At 40.7% G+C, this 14006-nt stretch overlaps 1 protein-coding gene across 7 annotated transcripts in view; it reads left to right on the top strand.

The window, feature by feature from the left end:
- The window catches only part of ZMIZ1 (zinc finger MIZ-type containing 1), a 307669-nt gene that overhangs the window by 175018 nt on the left and 118645 nt on the right, over positions 1-14006 (top strand). For all 7 annotated transcript variants that reach the window (XM_055719930.1, XM_055719928.1, XM_055719929.1 and 4 more), the window contains one exon: positions 1635-1740. In XM_055719930.1, coding sequence (XP_055575905.1) covers positions 1635-1740 — 106 coding nt within the window. The remainder of the gene's footprint in view (positions 1-1634; positions 1741-14006) is intronic.

Here is a 14006-nt window from a genome sequence, read left to right as displayed (position 1 = left end):
TAGCAACAATCAAACTTCGAAGTGTAAAGGTTAAAGGCTGATGTACCAAGTTGGAAATGTTTTTTGATTTATTAGAAATAATGGCATACTTTCTCACAATTTTTTTCTTCTTTCCTATCTAAAACTTACAATTGTAATTGTAAAGAGAAACAGGAGATAAAACAGTAGGTGTGTTCTAGGGTTCTGTATTACTGTACTGGTTATCCCAAATTCTTATTTCATTTTCCTGAAGCTCTCTACTCAATTTTGAGATCAGGAGGGTTAAAAAACATTTAGTGGGGCGACACTCCCACCTAGTAAGTCATGTGAATTCGTAATTTCTAAATTAATAGGAAAAACAAAACCAACAAAAATCTCCCCAGAACTTTATCCATGCTAATTCTTTCTTAAGAAAGGAATTTGGTTCTTAATTGTTGATTAGGAAAAGTAGATATTGGGAAAAGGTCAGCATAGTAAGATTCATGTAATAGCGTTGAGTAGGTAGGGCAGAACAGTGCATTTGTTTACCATCTGCAGGTTGTCACTTATGTTGGTTCTTCACTCTATGCTATACTGTTGCTTTTTGCAGGGAACCAGTCCGAGACACAGATAATTGCAGTGTCATTAATTTAGAAAGAAGCTTTTAAATGGAGGTAGGGGTGGGAAAAGGGTATTTTTTGGTACTGTAACCTGTCTAGGTTAGGGACTTCGTTTTGCTTCACACAAGGAAATGGTGTCCTGTTTCTTGTGGAGTTCCTTGTTTCAATGCAAAGCAGTAATGGCAATGGTAAGAATAATCTGGTTTATCTATGCCTCTGAGTCTGAAGTCATCCTGTGCCACTAGAAGGGAATATAAAAGCTTTGCTGTGTATGACTGTAGCATAGTTTGCCAGAATGACCACAGTATTGTGTTTATACTGTGCACATTTTCACAAGGATATGTTCTTAGCTGATAGCTTGGTTGCTAGCCTGGAGAAATAGTTGACTGCTTTTCATCCTTAACGCCAGTCTTTGGTTTGCCTATTTTTGCTAGTCCTTCTAGATCAGTACCCAAAAAAAAAAAAAAAAAAAAAAAAAAAAGAAAAAAAAAATCTTCTTTCTTTGTTTAATGTGTTTGGCAAATACTTCTTGCACAGGCCTGTTTATTCTAAAAGGTAAATATGCTTCCCAATACAGTATTGTTGAAATACAGCAGCTGTGACACTGATCACAGCATAGAACACTGCCCAGCAGCGTGGAGGGCATTTTAACCTGAAGGACCTGGGCCCAGCTCTTGGGAACAGGGCCAGGAACTGCTTGTAACACAGAGACAGAGACTTAGGGACTTCTCATCCTGGAGTCTCAAGTAGAGTAAATTGTATTCTGTACAATATTTGCATAATTTCTTCTGGAAAAGCTTTGTCTCTCCAACTTTCATAGAACTACCAGGCTTTTCTTCTGGCAAGTGGTCAAATAATTCGGTCACCAGAAGACTCCTGTTCAGTTTGTTGTGCTTGCACTGGAAACTACTGGAGAACAATGCCTCATAACGTTTTTGTGCTGTGGCTTTTGCAGCAGATTCAGTTGCCTAACATTGGCGCTGATAAGCAGGTCGATGTAACTGTGCGAAGAGCTCGAGTAACCCCTAATGAAGCTTTCTCTCTTTCCCTTTGCAGGTGGTTAGTCGAGTGGCAGCTCAGCAAGGATTTGACTTGGATCTTGGATACAGGCTACTGGCAGTATGCGCAGCCAACAGAGACAAATTCACTCCAAAATCAGCTGGTAGGAAAAGCCTTTTTTTTGTGTATTACTGATTCTTGGGTGGTCATATTCTGAATAAATGTGACGGTCTTGCATTGTTCAAAAAACAAAACCGAAACCGAACACTTATTTGGTGGTAATAGTGCTGCTGCTTTTAGCATTTCAGTGGCATGCTTTTCTGAGGATACATAACTTTGGAAATTCGTATTTTCTCCAGCTAGTGCTGTTTGTGGCCTTGTTTGATCTTATGGATGAAATGTTACTTCCAGAAGCATGGATGTTCAGTAATTTCATGGTGGGAATGAACACACTCAGGCCCCTCTGTCTTGGTAAACCATTGATTTTCTGTCATGTGTCAATCTCTAAATCTTTCACTCTCATTCTGCACTCCCTGATAAATCTATTGCCAAACTTTTATTCCTTGACTGCATATGTCTGTGCAAACAAGTGCCATGTTTTCTCATACATCTAGTCATTAGCTTTAGAATTTTGAGCTAAGAGTAGGTGGCAGTGCGATTGATACAGTATCATGTAGCCATTTTTTTCACTGTTTTACAGCAAAAATCTGTTACAGAGCTCTGATCAAATAGCAATATTTGATTGTGATGTATTGCCACTGCTTCTCTGTATAGTAAAAGTAGAAAATGCACTTCAGGGTCTTTTCTGCTTCTCACGTGTTTGATTTAACTGGAGCATTTAATTCTGATTCTCCTTTTCTTAGCTGATGAATGTCAACATAATGTGCACTGGCTTGGAAAACAGGAAGATAATTGTTCCCTTCCAAACTGAGCATGGATAACTTTTCTGCTCAGCATTAAACTGGTATGCAGTCCCCATTTTAGAACATCCGAAAAGGTTACCTTCTCCCAAAACATTAGTTTGTAGTCAACTGATTGGGTGTTAATATTTCTTTTCATGTTCAGTTTTTATCAGCCCCAAGCTTTACTCATGGCTACCTTCTGTCCTTAGTGCTCTAAATAGTTCCTGGTGCAAAAGCAGCTTTCACGTCAAGGCATATTCACTGGACTTAATGTTTTATTTTTTTGTGTGGAAAGGGATCATTAATTTTACTGAATGTCAAATTAGCTATCTTCCTGTCATCCAGGAAGATTGTGTATAAGCTAAAACATTCAGTTGACCAGCCACAATCTGCCTTTTTTTCTGAATTTCTAAGAAGTTTCTCCAAAAGTTAGCTATTGCATCTCTTCCTGATTTTTTTTTAAAACAAGCTTGTCAAAGGAGGATTTCCAGCTAAGACTGTATTAAGTGAGAGATTAAAACTTTATTTCCTTTGAAAATATACCTTTTAAAAATAGTCATACCCCCTCTTTCACCAGTTCTTCCTGAGGTGTGTGTCTGTCAGTGTGTTAGTGAAGGAGAGGTTGTGAGTCTTTGGATCTTGGCATGTTGTAGTCCTTGTCCTTTAGGGCTTAGGTGAGGGTTTTGAAAACCACTGGTCAGGTCAGTCGGTCATGTCCTAAAAAAGCTCCGTGTCGGTGTTTGATTTCAGCAAGTAATTCCTTCTTGAGAATATATGCTTTTTTTTTTTTTTCCCAACTCATTACCCTAGCAATCTGTAAAGATTTCAGTCTTTCCATTCTTAATTGATACGATGCTGGGAAAGCTGGTAATGGAATCATGTGCTTTTCTTTCAGTGTATTCTAAAAACCTTCTCAGTCCTTCGCTTTGCTTCCTGTTTCCCAGTTTGCATATACAACTAATTTGTTTCCAATGACCTTAAATATTTGGTTTCACAACTGCTTTAGTTTTAACCTGCATATAATTGTTTCGCCAGTTATTCCAGGGATTTCATCGTGCCCGTGTACATTATGGTTTTTAGTGCTCTTATTGTCTCTCTTGAGTACTCATATTTTGGGACATACCATAACATATTTTGTGAAGTGTCACATATGGCCGCTACTGTAAGGATGTCACATTGACATACAGTCTGTGAGAGCTACATCATTGAAGGGGCATTGAAAGACTGAGAGGCTTTGATGTGAGGTCGTTTCAGACCATCCTGACTCTTTTGAAAGGGTTAATTTCCACATCTAAGTGCACTCACGTTTTCTGATTTTTAAAGCAGCAGTGGCTCTATTCCCTCATTCAGTTTTTGTAAAAATGTTGCGATTGTCCTTTGCTTTTTTTGTAAACAGTGTGCATCATTGAAAGCTGCCTTTCATGATTTGCTGAATTTGTTGTCAAGGGTGCTTGCACGCTGTTTTGAGTAACTTTTTTTTTTTTCTGCTACATCTATTGGAAGACACCTTCAACACTTTTTCCAGTCACTTTCCTACAGAAGTCCCCGATGTAAATATCAAATGGCATTACGTTTAATGAATAAGCATTTGTTTTTCCCTTCCTCCAGGCTTAAGGGGAATTTTTGGATTCACAATGGTTTGAATTCATTCCTCCCAAGTATGAATTTAATGCTGCCAAAGGGATCACTCTGGAAATGTTTTTAATCCGTATTGTTTAGGGTCTGACATTCTGAAATGTAGGAAGAAAAGAACATTTTCTAATTAAAACACATTTGAGTAGGTGAACACTAGGGAGAATGTTTGCACCAAATCCTTCCAAGGGCCATCCACTATTAGTACCGCTTTACAGCTTAGGACAAGGCTCCACTGACTGTTGGTCCTGCAGGCTGGGATGCCGGACTGGCCTGCCAGTGGTGGCTGGCGGGCTTTGCAGCTCTGCTGTATGGAGCAGGTGGACCACCCCAGCCTGATGTCCCTCGGGTCTGCTGGTGTGCAGAGGCAGCCAAACCAGTGCAACCGGTAGTCCTGCTCCTGTTCTCCAGCAATTCCCAGCCTGAGATTGCTCAGGGACCTCTGATGGCAGAAGAGCTTTTGCTGCTACGGCTTATTTTCTGTTTGGCTGGCTCTCTGCAGGGCCCCAGGAGAGTGAGGGTCCCCGAGGTAGTGCCCTGGTTCTCTGTTATCCCTGAGGAAAGAGGGCTGGAGCCTGAGGCGAGAGGGCAGAGCAGGCAGCTGCCAGACTGGCTCAGCTCTGTGGGAAGCCCACACCCGGGCTCATGCAAGTGGCCCCACGCTGTTCCATCCCCGTTGATTTAAGCCGTTTTGGTGGTAGCTCCCTGCTAAGCTGAAGAGGTTGAGGAGTGATTACTGGAGCTGCAGATGGCAGCTCAGAGTACGGGCAAGCATGGGGGGAAGCAGGGAGAGATGAGGTGCTGGAGCCAGGTGGGACAGCAACCTTCTCAGGTGGCACAGCCTCAGCTGGGGAGGAAGGCAGGGAAGAGACCTAGAGCTGTCAGCATCTTAGAATTTCCCATCCAGGACCATTTGGTGTTGCTGAGACGGTGTTTGACGTTGTGCTTTTTTGTCTTGTTTACTTGGCCATTGAGATTTTTAACAATTAGCTACTACAAATTGGTTTAGAGAACGCCTTGAGGGGAGACCTGTGTAGCATGAAAAGTATTAAAAAAGTTGTCATGTGTGCTTTTAAATAGTAATGATGATTTAATGACTGTGCCTTTTGTCTCTGCTTTCTGGTGTCTCTACCTGAAATAATAGCTGCGCCTCCTTTTATTCTTCTAGCCCAAGCTGCTGCATCTGGGCTGCTGCCTCAGTAGGAGGTCAAATACAGCACTTCCGACCCTGAAGACAAATGACAAAGCCTTTAAAAATATATGTCTCTCTTTTGGTGATAGCTGCTCCCCAAACCTTCCATGACAAGTTCCTTTGCTTTGTTGTGACACCTACAGGGAATGGCCCAGCAGGTTAGCTCTGCTCATTTGCTTTCAAACTTCAGCAGCCTCCGTCTCTCTTAGTATTTGAGTGCATGGGTGTTTGCGTATTCCAGTTTTTCTTCCTTAAGCCTGAAGAAGACCTCTTTCTGAGTCGTGCTTGCTTGGACCTTTGCTGAGCATGATATCTGCTTCTTTTGTCCTTACTGTAGAAGATTTTTAAGTGATTTGGTACCTTTATTTTAAGGTCTTCTATTGAAGTGAAGCAGAGCTCACCGATCAGTGTGTTTCAGGTTAAAAAAAAAAAAAAAAAAAGAAAGAAAGAAAACAAAAGAAAAGGAATAATTTTCTGTTCTGAAATATTTTTTTTAAAAAAATACTTTATGGAGCTACTGGACTTCGTTGCTCTTGTAGCTACATTTGCTTTTGTCAGGAGGCCAAGCTGAGGCCAGACAAGGGGACGACAGGATGAGATCATACAGGGAGCTTTGTCAGAAAAGGACAGTGCTCAGTATCTCTGCACAGAGAGAGGGAAGGAGCCTGAGGGCAGGACTGGGGGGGGGGGGGGAGGGGAAAGGTACTTTAGCAATCGCCGAGAAGCCACAGCAAACAAATGCTGTGATAGCTTGGATGGGCAGATAAGTGTTAGATGTTTGATAGCAGAGATAGCAGCCTCTTTTTGATACTGCTTTGTTTTCAGTCCTCTAGGCTCTGCCTGGTGTGCTTTTGATTTTACTTTTCAAGAGCTGTATTACTTCATAATCTGTATTTTATATGAAGCATAAACTAAAAATTTATTATATTTGAGGGTTTTACATGTTTTATTTATTTAGCTTTGATCATTGTAATGTAACTTTAAAATAATAGGGCTGTTCTAAGTGGATATGATACCAAAGCTGTGAATAAATTGGACCCCGGGTTAATGAAGGTATTTGCAGTGAGAGTACTGGCAAATGGTGGTGGTAAAACATCACTGGACAAGATACTGAGACCTAAGGTATGTCCTGATCAGAGTGTATCAACTAACATGTTTTACTGCCTTGTTTCAAAGCAACAGTATGGATTGGGCAAAGTGTATTTTGGTGTATTACCAAATCAAGCTTACAGAAATGACAGAAAAGTAGAGAAAAAATGAGGCTGCAGTATGAATAAGGAAAAGGTAGAAAGTATAACCTCTAGATTATGGGGACCATAAGGCTAGATGAACACTTTGCCTAAGTTTCCAATACTAATACTCATATTATCTGTGGAGACAAGGCAAAGCGAGGCAGCTAAAAGGATTACAAGTATAGAATGGAAATTACTACAGCCAAGGCTGATGGCATCCCTCCAGCTTGAAGGTACCAAATGATTGACGTGCCTGCATTTGGAAAGAAATAGCATATGAATTGTCAGTCTCATGCCTCACACCGAAGATTTTCAGCAAATCAGTCAAGTCAAAATGGTCTCATATGACTGGAGAAGAAATAGAAAAGCTGTACCTGTACTTAGGAAAGTGGCTGATAAGAAGAATGAGTAGTCAGCTTTGAGAGCAGAGCAGAAGAGCTTGGCTTGGTTTGTTCATGAAATGAAAGCTGAGCAGAGTTATGAAATGCATGTAAATACTAACAAATAACTTAAAACAAGAAGAGCAATGAAGCTACAGGACAGCGTTGGCACAAAAACATACAGGTGTAAATCGAATACATTATTGGAATAAAGGGGGAATTCTGAACTATTAGGCAGTTGCATTTGGAAGAGGTTTTCAGTTAGAGTGACAGCAGGGAGGGAGGGAGCAGAGGAAAGGAAAATGGAAAAATCAAGACTGCCCTTTTAAAGATAAAACTCGGTAAACATATTGAACTGACCATATAATGTGGTTCTCGATGTAGTTGGAAGCTGGTTAAGAACTTTCTATCTGTGTAGTCTGAAATTCTTGCTACATTTCCACGCAGCTGTCTGATCCATTGGTGCTTAATGTCCTAAAACCGTCCACTTGACACTCTTCATTAAAATAAAGGTATCATTTCCTTTCAGCTGTTACCTTCTGAAACAGCTTTTGATACAGAAAACTGACTACATTTCAGGTGATCTTCTAGGTTCACTTCCCAGCTCTTCACACAGACTCTCACTGTCTTGGCTGCTTTGCTCTCTGTTTTGTAGTGTTATGTATTTGAAGCAAGGATAATAATACACCTTCTGTCTCGCTTTTATTTGTTTACTCAGAACAGAACTCTAATAAAAGATCTGCAGTTTACTGTATCTTTAGCCTCTGTCAGGTGGGCTTGGCATGCAGCAGACTTGTCAGGAGTCAGTTCTCAAACGTCTCGATGGAGCATCTGAAGAACCCACAGAATGAAAGATGCTCTTCCCCACTGGGCCTTACTTGATCAAGCTGTTCTTGTTCCCTTCCTCTGAGGTGTCTGCTACTTGATGCATTTATTTGGTCTTCCTTCTACTCTTGGAAGAAACACATTCATACTTATGTCAGACTTTTATCCTTGGGTTGGCAATTCCTCTTCATTTTAGTGTGAATTTTAGGGCCTCATGACATATCTGTGTAGATAGATATTATTTTGCTGGAATGGAAATTCACTTCCTTCTTGGCACTCACTGCTCTGTTGTGCACTGGAACACCAATGTTTATAACGGAGGTCGCATGGCTGAGATGCTGCCGCCTCTTTATTTTGGTTAGTCAAAATATGAGGTGGTTTATCTGGCCTGTTCTTTTTGACATTTGACAGGTCCTTGTTCCCGTAGTACCAGTTGTGACTTTGAGAGATGTAGCAGTAAAAGTCAGTTGCCAGGTTGGAACATTTTTGCACTAATGCCTTTCCTGTAGCACTTAGGAAAACTGCAGAGACTCAACTATCGCAACGAGCCAGCTCTGCTGTTTTCCTAGTCTGTGCCTTAGATTTTCACGAGGCTGGTAGTTACCTGAATGCTCACTTTGCTGTTGATTTGAAGTGTGTAGAGAATTAGTTCATCATGTGATTGATTCCTGGACAGTATATTTTCCTAGTGTGCGCAACACACTTTCACTTGGACTGGAACTGGCATTCTCCAGAGAAGATTTCTGTTGATTTCTATCACTGTTTTCTGTCTTCTGCTTCAGGGATCCCATATGTGCTGAGAGCAACTGAAAATATGGTGATAGAGACAGACTAGGGCTTAGTCTTAGTGTGAATTTAGATGTTTTATTTTCTGTTGTTGTTTTGAGTAACATATCTGTCCCTCTGAACATGAGGTAAGTCACAAATGGAAAGTAAGAAGGGAGGCAGCTGTGAAAACATACATATATTCATGGAGAGAAGAAAGCAAACTCTTCCGAATGGCATTTGCCCTTTACAAGTTACCTTTTCTCAGCTTACAGCATGCAGTCCTGAACGTGTTCTCTTTTGAGCTGCAGTGCGTCCAAATGTACCTCACTGCCAGTGCTCTTTTATCAACCTGTGTGTCTTGGAGGCATTCAAAGAAATTCGTGAGGAGTCCAGCGATGAGAACAGTGACATAGCACTTCCACGGGGGTTGGTAGCATTTTTGCTGCTGGAGGGCTGAACAACCGAAAGCATGAACTGTGCAAACAGACCAGATCATCAAGCTCCAGGACAGCAAATTCGTTTCCTAAATACAATTGGGATTCCACTGGTCAAAATTTCAAAACCATTCCCAATTTCTGCAGGTTTGTCTGCAGCATGTAGCTAGCCTGTTAAGACAAGTTCTTGCTCTGAATACTCCGGAGATGACACTCTGTGAAACATGTTGCTTGCTAGACAAGATGTCATATGTAGTATTTCTCTTTAAAAAGAGAGATTTCTATACAGAGGAGTCCTACTGAATAAGTGTTTTAGTGTTTCATCTTTTCTAACGCTCATGTTCAAGTATACCTGCTAAAGTATGCTGATAGCAAGGTATTTACATAAGTGCTATGTGTATAATACATTATTTAAATACATTATTTAAATTTCAGTTAAAGAATAATCAAAGAATCATCAGGATTCGTCATCATAGATTGTTCTAATTTGTATTAGTCTGTGTCTCTTCATGAGAGGGAATTCAAGGATAAAGATCACAGAATAACAGAAAATTGATTTGAAGAGTGCTCTTAAGTAATATATTCCCAAAACAAATGCAGTATTGTTCCTTATAACGTGTGCTATTTTTCTGAGAAGTTCAGTAGAGGTTAGTATGTTCATGTTTGATAAGGCTCCTATATAATTTCCATTTTGTGGATTCTTTTTGTCTCAACTTACTTAAGTTTCAATAACATGTGAGGGAAAAAACCACCTGATTGGCTTTCCTCCACAGGTTTTCTGGATGCCGAGGTAAATACTCCCTTTTTATTTTTTTTATAATCTGATTATAACTGCAAGGCTATTTGTGTCTCGTTGTGAACTTTCATGAATATCCTAATAAATCCATACTTTATTTATTTATTCCTGACAGATCTGTATAAGTTAAATCATACTTTGTAGCAGTTACCAATAACACCTGACTTGAGGAATAAGTGGAATAAATAAGATTTCATTAACAAACAAAAAAAGTCATGAAGGTTGGTAGCTTCATAATAATAAAACCTAAATAGTGTGAATCAAAAACTAGAAACTGGGGAAGACAAAACCATAACTCTAGATGCCATGTCCTCCCCTTCCTCCTTCTTTCCCTAGATTTACATGTTGAGCACGATGCCGTATATTATGGGATATCCTTTCCATCGGTCAGGGTCAGCTGTCCTGGCTGTGTCCCCGCCTGACTTCTTGTGCCCCCCAGCCCACTCACTGGTGGGGCAGTGAGGGGAGTAGAAAAGGTCTTGTCTCCCTGTGAGCACTACTCAGCAACAATGAAAACACCCTGTGTTGTCAACCCTGTTTTGAGCACAAATCCAAAACATAGCCCCATACTAGCTAGCGTGAAGAAAATTAACTGTATCCCAGCCAAAAGCAGCCCAGAAACTGACGTACTTTTGACTCTTACTTTTGTAACTTAAACCAGGCTTTTAGGAAAGTCTGGATGTGAAGTCCAAAACGGGTCTATGGTGGTGAATGTGTCTCTGCTCCTGTAAGATGTAAGATGTAGTTGATGTTGGGGCTGGGGCTTGTAGATAGCATTTCGTAATGCACTGGAAAGAAAAAATTATCAAGCATCGAGATGCGTGGGTATTCTGCAGTCCTCAGAAAATCTCTTTGGCTCTTTTATCTGTCTGTATAATAGATACCTCAGTTGTACCTATGCTTTGTTGTTGTGAATTTGTATTTATTGCATGTGCTGTTGCAAAGAACCAGTGGTTTTCTGTTTTGTATGAACTGAGTATCTGCTTTACTTCAGAGATTTGCTCTCAGCAAAACTTGCAGTAGTAGCATTTCATACAGAAAGTTAGCTTCTATGGAAGATGTGATCAAACTTAATGGTTAAATGCAATCTCCTTCGATATATTCCTTATTTTTTTGAGGAATGTCTACATTTAAAGTATGTTGGCGTTACTAATTTTAATGGACAGAACAAGTTACAGATTTTTAAATTGTGCCTGCCTGTGCTGTCGTTTCCCAAAGCCCTGTTTAGGGCTCTGTAGGTCTGAACCTGCAGCTACAGACACCGATCCCTAGTTTCAGTTTCACAGACTGGTTTAAAATGAGCATCTTCTAAAGCAAGCTCTCACAGGAAACATAAATTTAAACATTTTTAAATGCAAATATTACTGACTGGGCTTTGAACTCAACAATAGAAAGCTGAACAAGGGCTGCTCCTGAGGAGATAAATTGAACACTGAACATCTGCGTACAAAGCAGGGTATTTGTTTCTTGTCTGATAGTCTCCCCTATGATTGTCTGGTCAGACCCAGGTGACATTAATCTTGCTCACTCTGGAAGATATTGTCTTTCCATCATAGAAGAAAAACAAATGAAATTACTTAGTGTATTTACTACAGAAGCAATTTCAATTAAGGCAAAGAACCAGAGAGGCCTCTAGGTTCTCAGTGTGAAAAATGACTCACTGCTGGTCTAAAATGAGATTGGGAGATGTAAATTGTTGGAAATTTATAACAGTTGCCATCTCCCACTGGGAATGTTGGAGTGGTCCTAGTGGTCCTTGAAAAGCCAGGTGCCATTGGAAGCAGTAAGGGGGTTTTGCTTTAGAGATGTTCTTGTATTACAGCTAAATGTGTGTGTTTGAAATAATTAGCTCTAACTACAGTAACTGTGACTTGACGACAGGAAAAGCAACAAGGTACTGGAGTTGTGTCACTGTTGTGCTGTCTTGAGAGTGAAAGCAAAGACTTCAGGAAGATTTTTGTTAGAACCAAAACTGTGTAAACCTTCTTTCTCTGTTCTGTTACAAGATTTAGCATGCTTTACAGGACAGTAAATGGTTTTTAAACTGTGATTTGAAATTTTACTTGATTTAGCTAAATACAACTGATACCTAGGATGAGCATCACTGTGAGCTGGAGAAGGGCTAGACTGACATTGTGGTCTAGCAGCTGTCAGAATGGAAGAAAGAAAACATGTTCTTCCAAAAGAGAGGGATTCTTTTTTTCTTCTTTCTGTGTGTGGAAAAAATAATAGGTAAAGACAAAGTCTTTGGTTGGAGCAAATTCTGTGTTCGTTTAATCATTCCAGCCAGTTATCGCTCCCAACTTGCAGTGACAAAGAAGGCAGAAGCTCCTCTGCCCAGGCAGTGGCAGGCACAGTATGATGGCTGCCACCTATGCAGTTCCTGCCTCGGTGCCACTCTTGGTTATATCAAAACAATTGTGCAAAGCTGCGTGCTTCGTATTTTAGAGTCTTGATAGAGGGGTGGAAAGAAGTGGTGTGTTGCCTGTTTTGTGTAAGTGGGATCAACCCCCTCCACAGAATCATCCGGTGCCTCCCAAGGGACAGAGAGCTGTGACAAGAAACAGGAAAAATGTCTGAAAGCCAAGTCCTTAAGCCTGTGACACAAAGTTTGGTGGATCATCAAACAAACCACTGCTGGAGACTCAATGGTCTCCTGTAGTTACTGATTACGATGCCTCTGACACACACCAACATTCAAACAGTTCAAACTGAGTGAATGCGTTTCTATATGAGACCCCAAACCACGTGTCAGGGCAAAGAAGCCAGCTGAGCGGAGTTCAGCAGCCAGTCTTCCTGCGGAGTCCTGGCTGGGAGCTAGGCTTCAGACAGACCTCAGTCCCTGTGAGGGACAGCAGAGTGGGTTTCAGCATCCCTTTAGAACAGCTACGTAGGCAGAACGTTTCAGCATTTTACTTTTTTGTTGTTGCTGATCATAATGTCTGGCATAGCAAACAGTGAAGGTGATGTTAGAAAAACAGAGGGGAAATCTGAAGCGCTGTGTCTGGAACAGTCCCTTGAGTTCAGTCAGCTCTACAGACTGCCTGGCTTCTGCAGTTGAAAGTATGTTCTGTGTTCCTCGTGTTTTCTCGATCTGGTAGAATTCACATCTTCGTACATCAGTGACAAATGTATGCTTTCAGTCAAAAAGAGTGGAAGAGCCAGAGTCTCCAGCTCAAGGGAGTTCTGTTTTCAGTCAAGGGAGGATGGGAAATATACTGGCCCCATACTGAATTACATCCTAACTGGTCAATCAGATAATCTTAAACTCTATAGAAGGATGATGGTGACCTCTAAGGATAGCCTTCAAAAAGTTAACACTGATACATGGGTGACAGTCTTTGCATGATACAAATCATTCTGGAGGGCAATATTATAGAGAAGCAAATAAAACTAAACTGAGGATCTGGAAGGAATATGAGCATATATATGCATCTGTTGTGAAGTAAATATATTTGGACTGAGGCTTGAAAACATACTGGAAACTTGGAATAGTCAGATAGTAATTGCATACCTTGCCCCATGAAAGGACACCATTTATTCTGCAGGTGCCATTTAGTCTACAAAGGCAGAAAAAAAAAAAGCATGTAAAGGATCATTGTTCTATTGTTGTTTTTATTTGCATAGGTGATGTCTTTATCTGCCTTTCATCTCTCCATCCAAAACTCTTTACTTATCGTGAGGTCAATAAAGCTATAAAGGTCACAGAGAGATTGAAAATATACAACTCTGCTTGAGAAAGCTCATGTATGCAGAAATAGCTTTCTTCTATAGCCATGTTGGAATTATTTTTTAAGGTTCAATGTCTAGAAGCATTGTTTGTTAGTAATGCCTTTTCTGAACTCTTAACGTCTGCCCTTCTCTGGTGAGAAACCCTTGATTGCTGGCTGCACGGGAGGGTGAGAAATTGTAGATTCAGTGTTTTCAGTGTGCCCAGACCAAACATCTGTCCTGCACATTAAACAGTGTCCATTCTTTTGGCAGTTGTTTGGAAGTTTTTAAAGCAGTAAAAGAATAGAGATGACAGAGTTGAAATAGGTCTGTGCCTTTTCCTGATGCAGCAAAAAGATACGGAGCAAAGAAGGGAGAGGTCACAATATGGGAGCAGAGGAAAAGGACAGCGTATGCCTGCTCTGCCTGCAAAGCTGGCAAATTCTAGACAGACGAGTTAGTGTCGGAGAGCCTGAGCCTTAGGGTAAAAAGAGAAATTTCAGGATGAAAGATCTAGATGTGTCCGGGGAAACCCAACGATAGGGTCATGCAAAATC

This window comes from Falco cherrug, chromosome 9, assembly GCF_023634085.1.
Source record: "Falco cherrug isolate bFalChe1 chromosome 9, bFalChe1.pri, whole genome shotgun sequence".
Taxonomy (NCBI): Eukaryota; Metazoa; Chordata; class Aves; order Falconiformes; family Falconidae; genus Falco; species Falco cherrug.
This window is presented reverse-complemented; position numbering and strand designations above follow the sequence as displayed.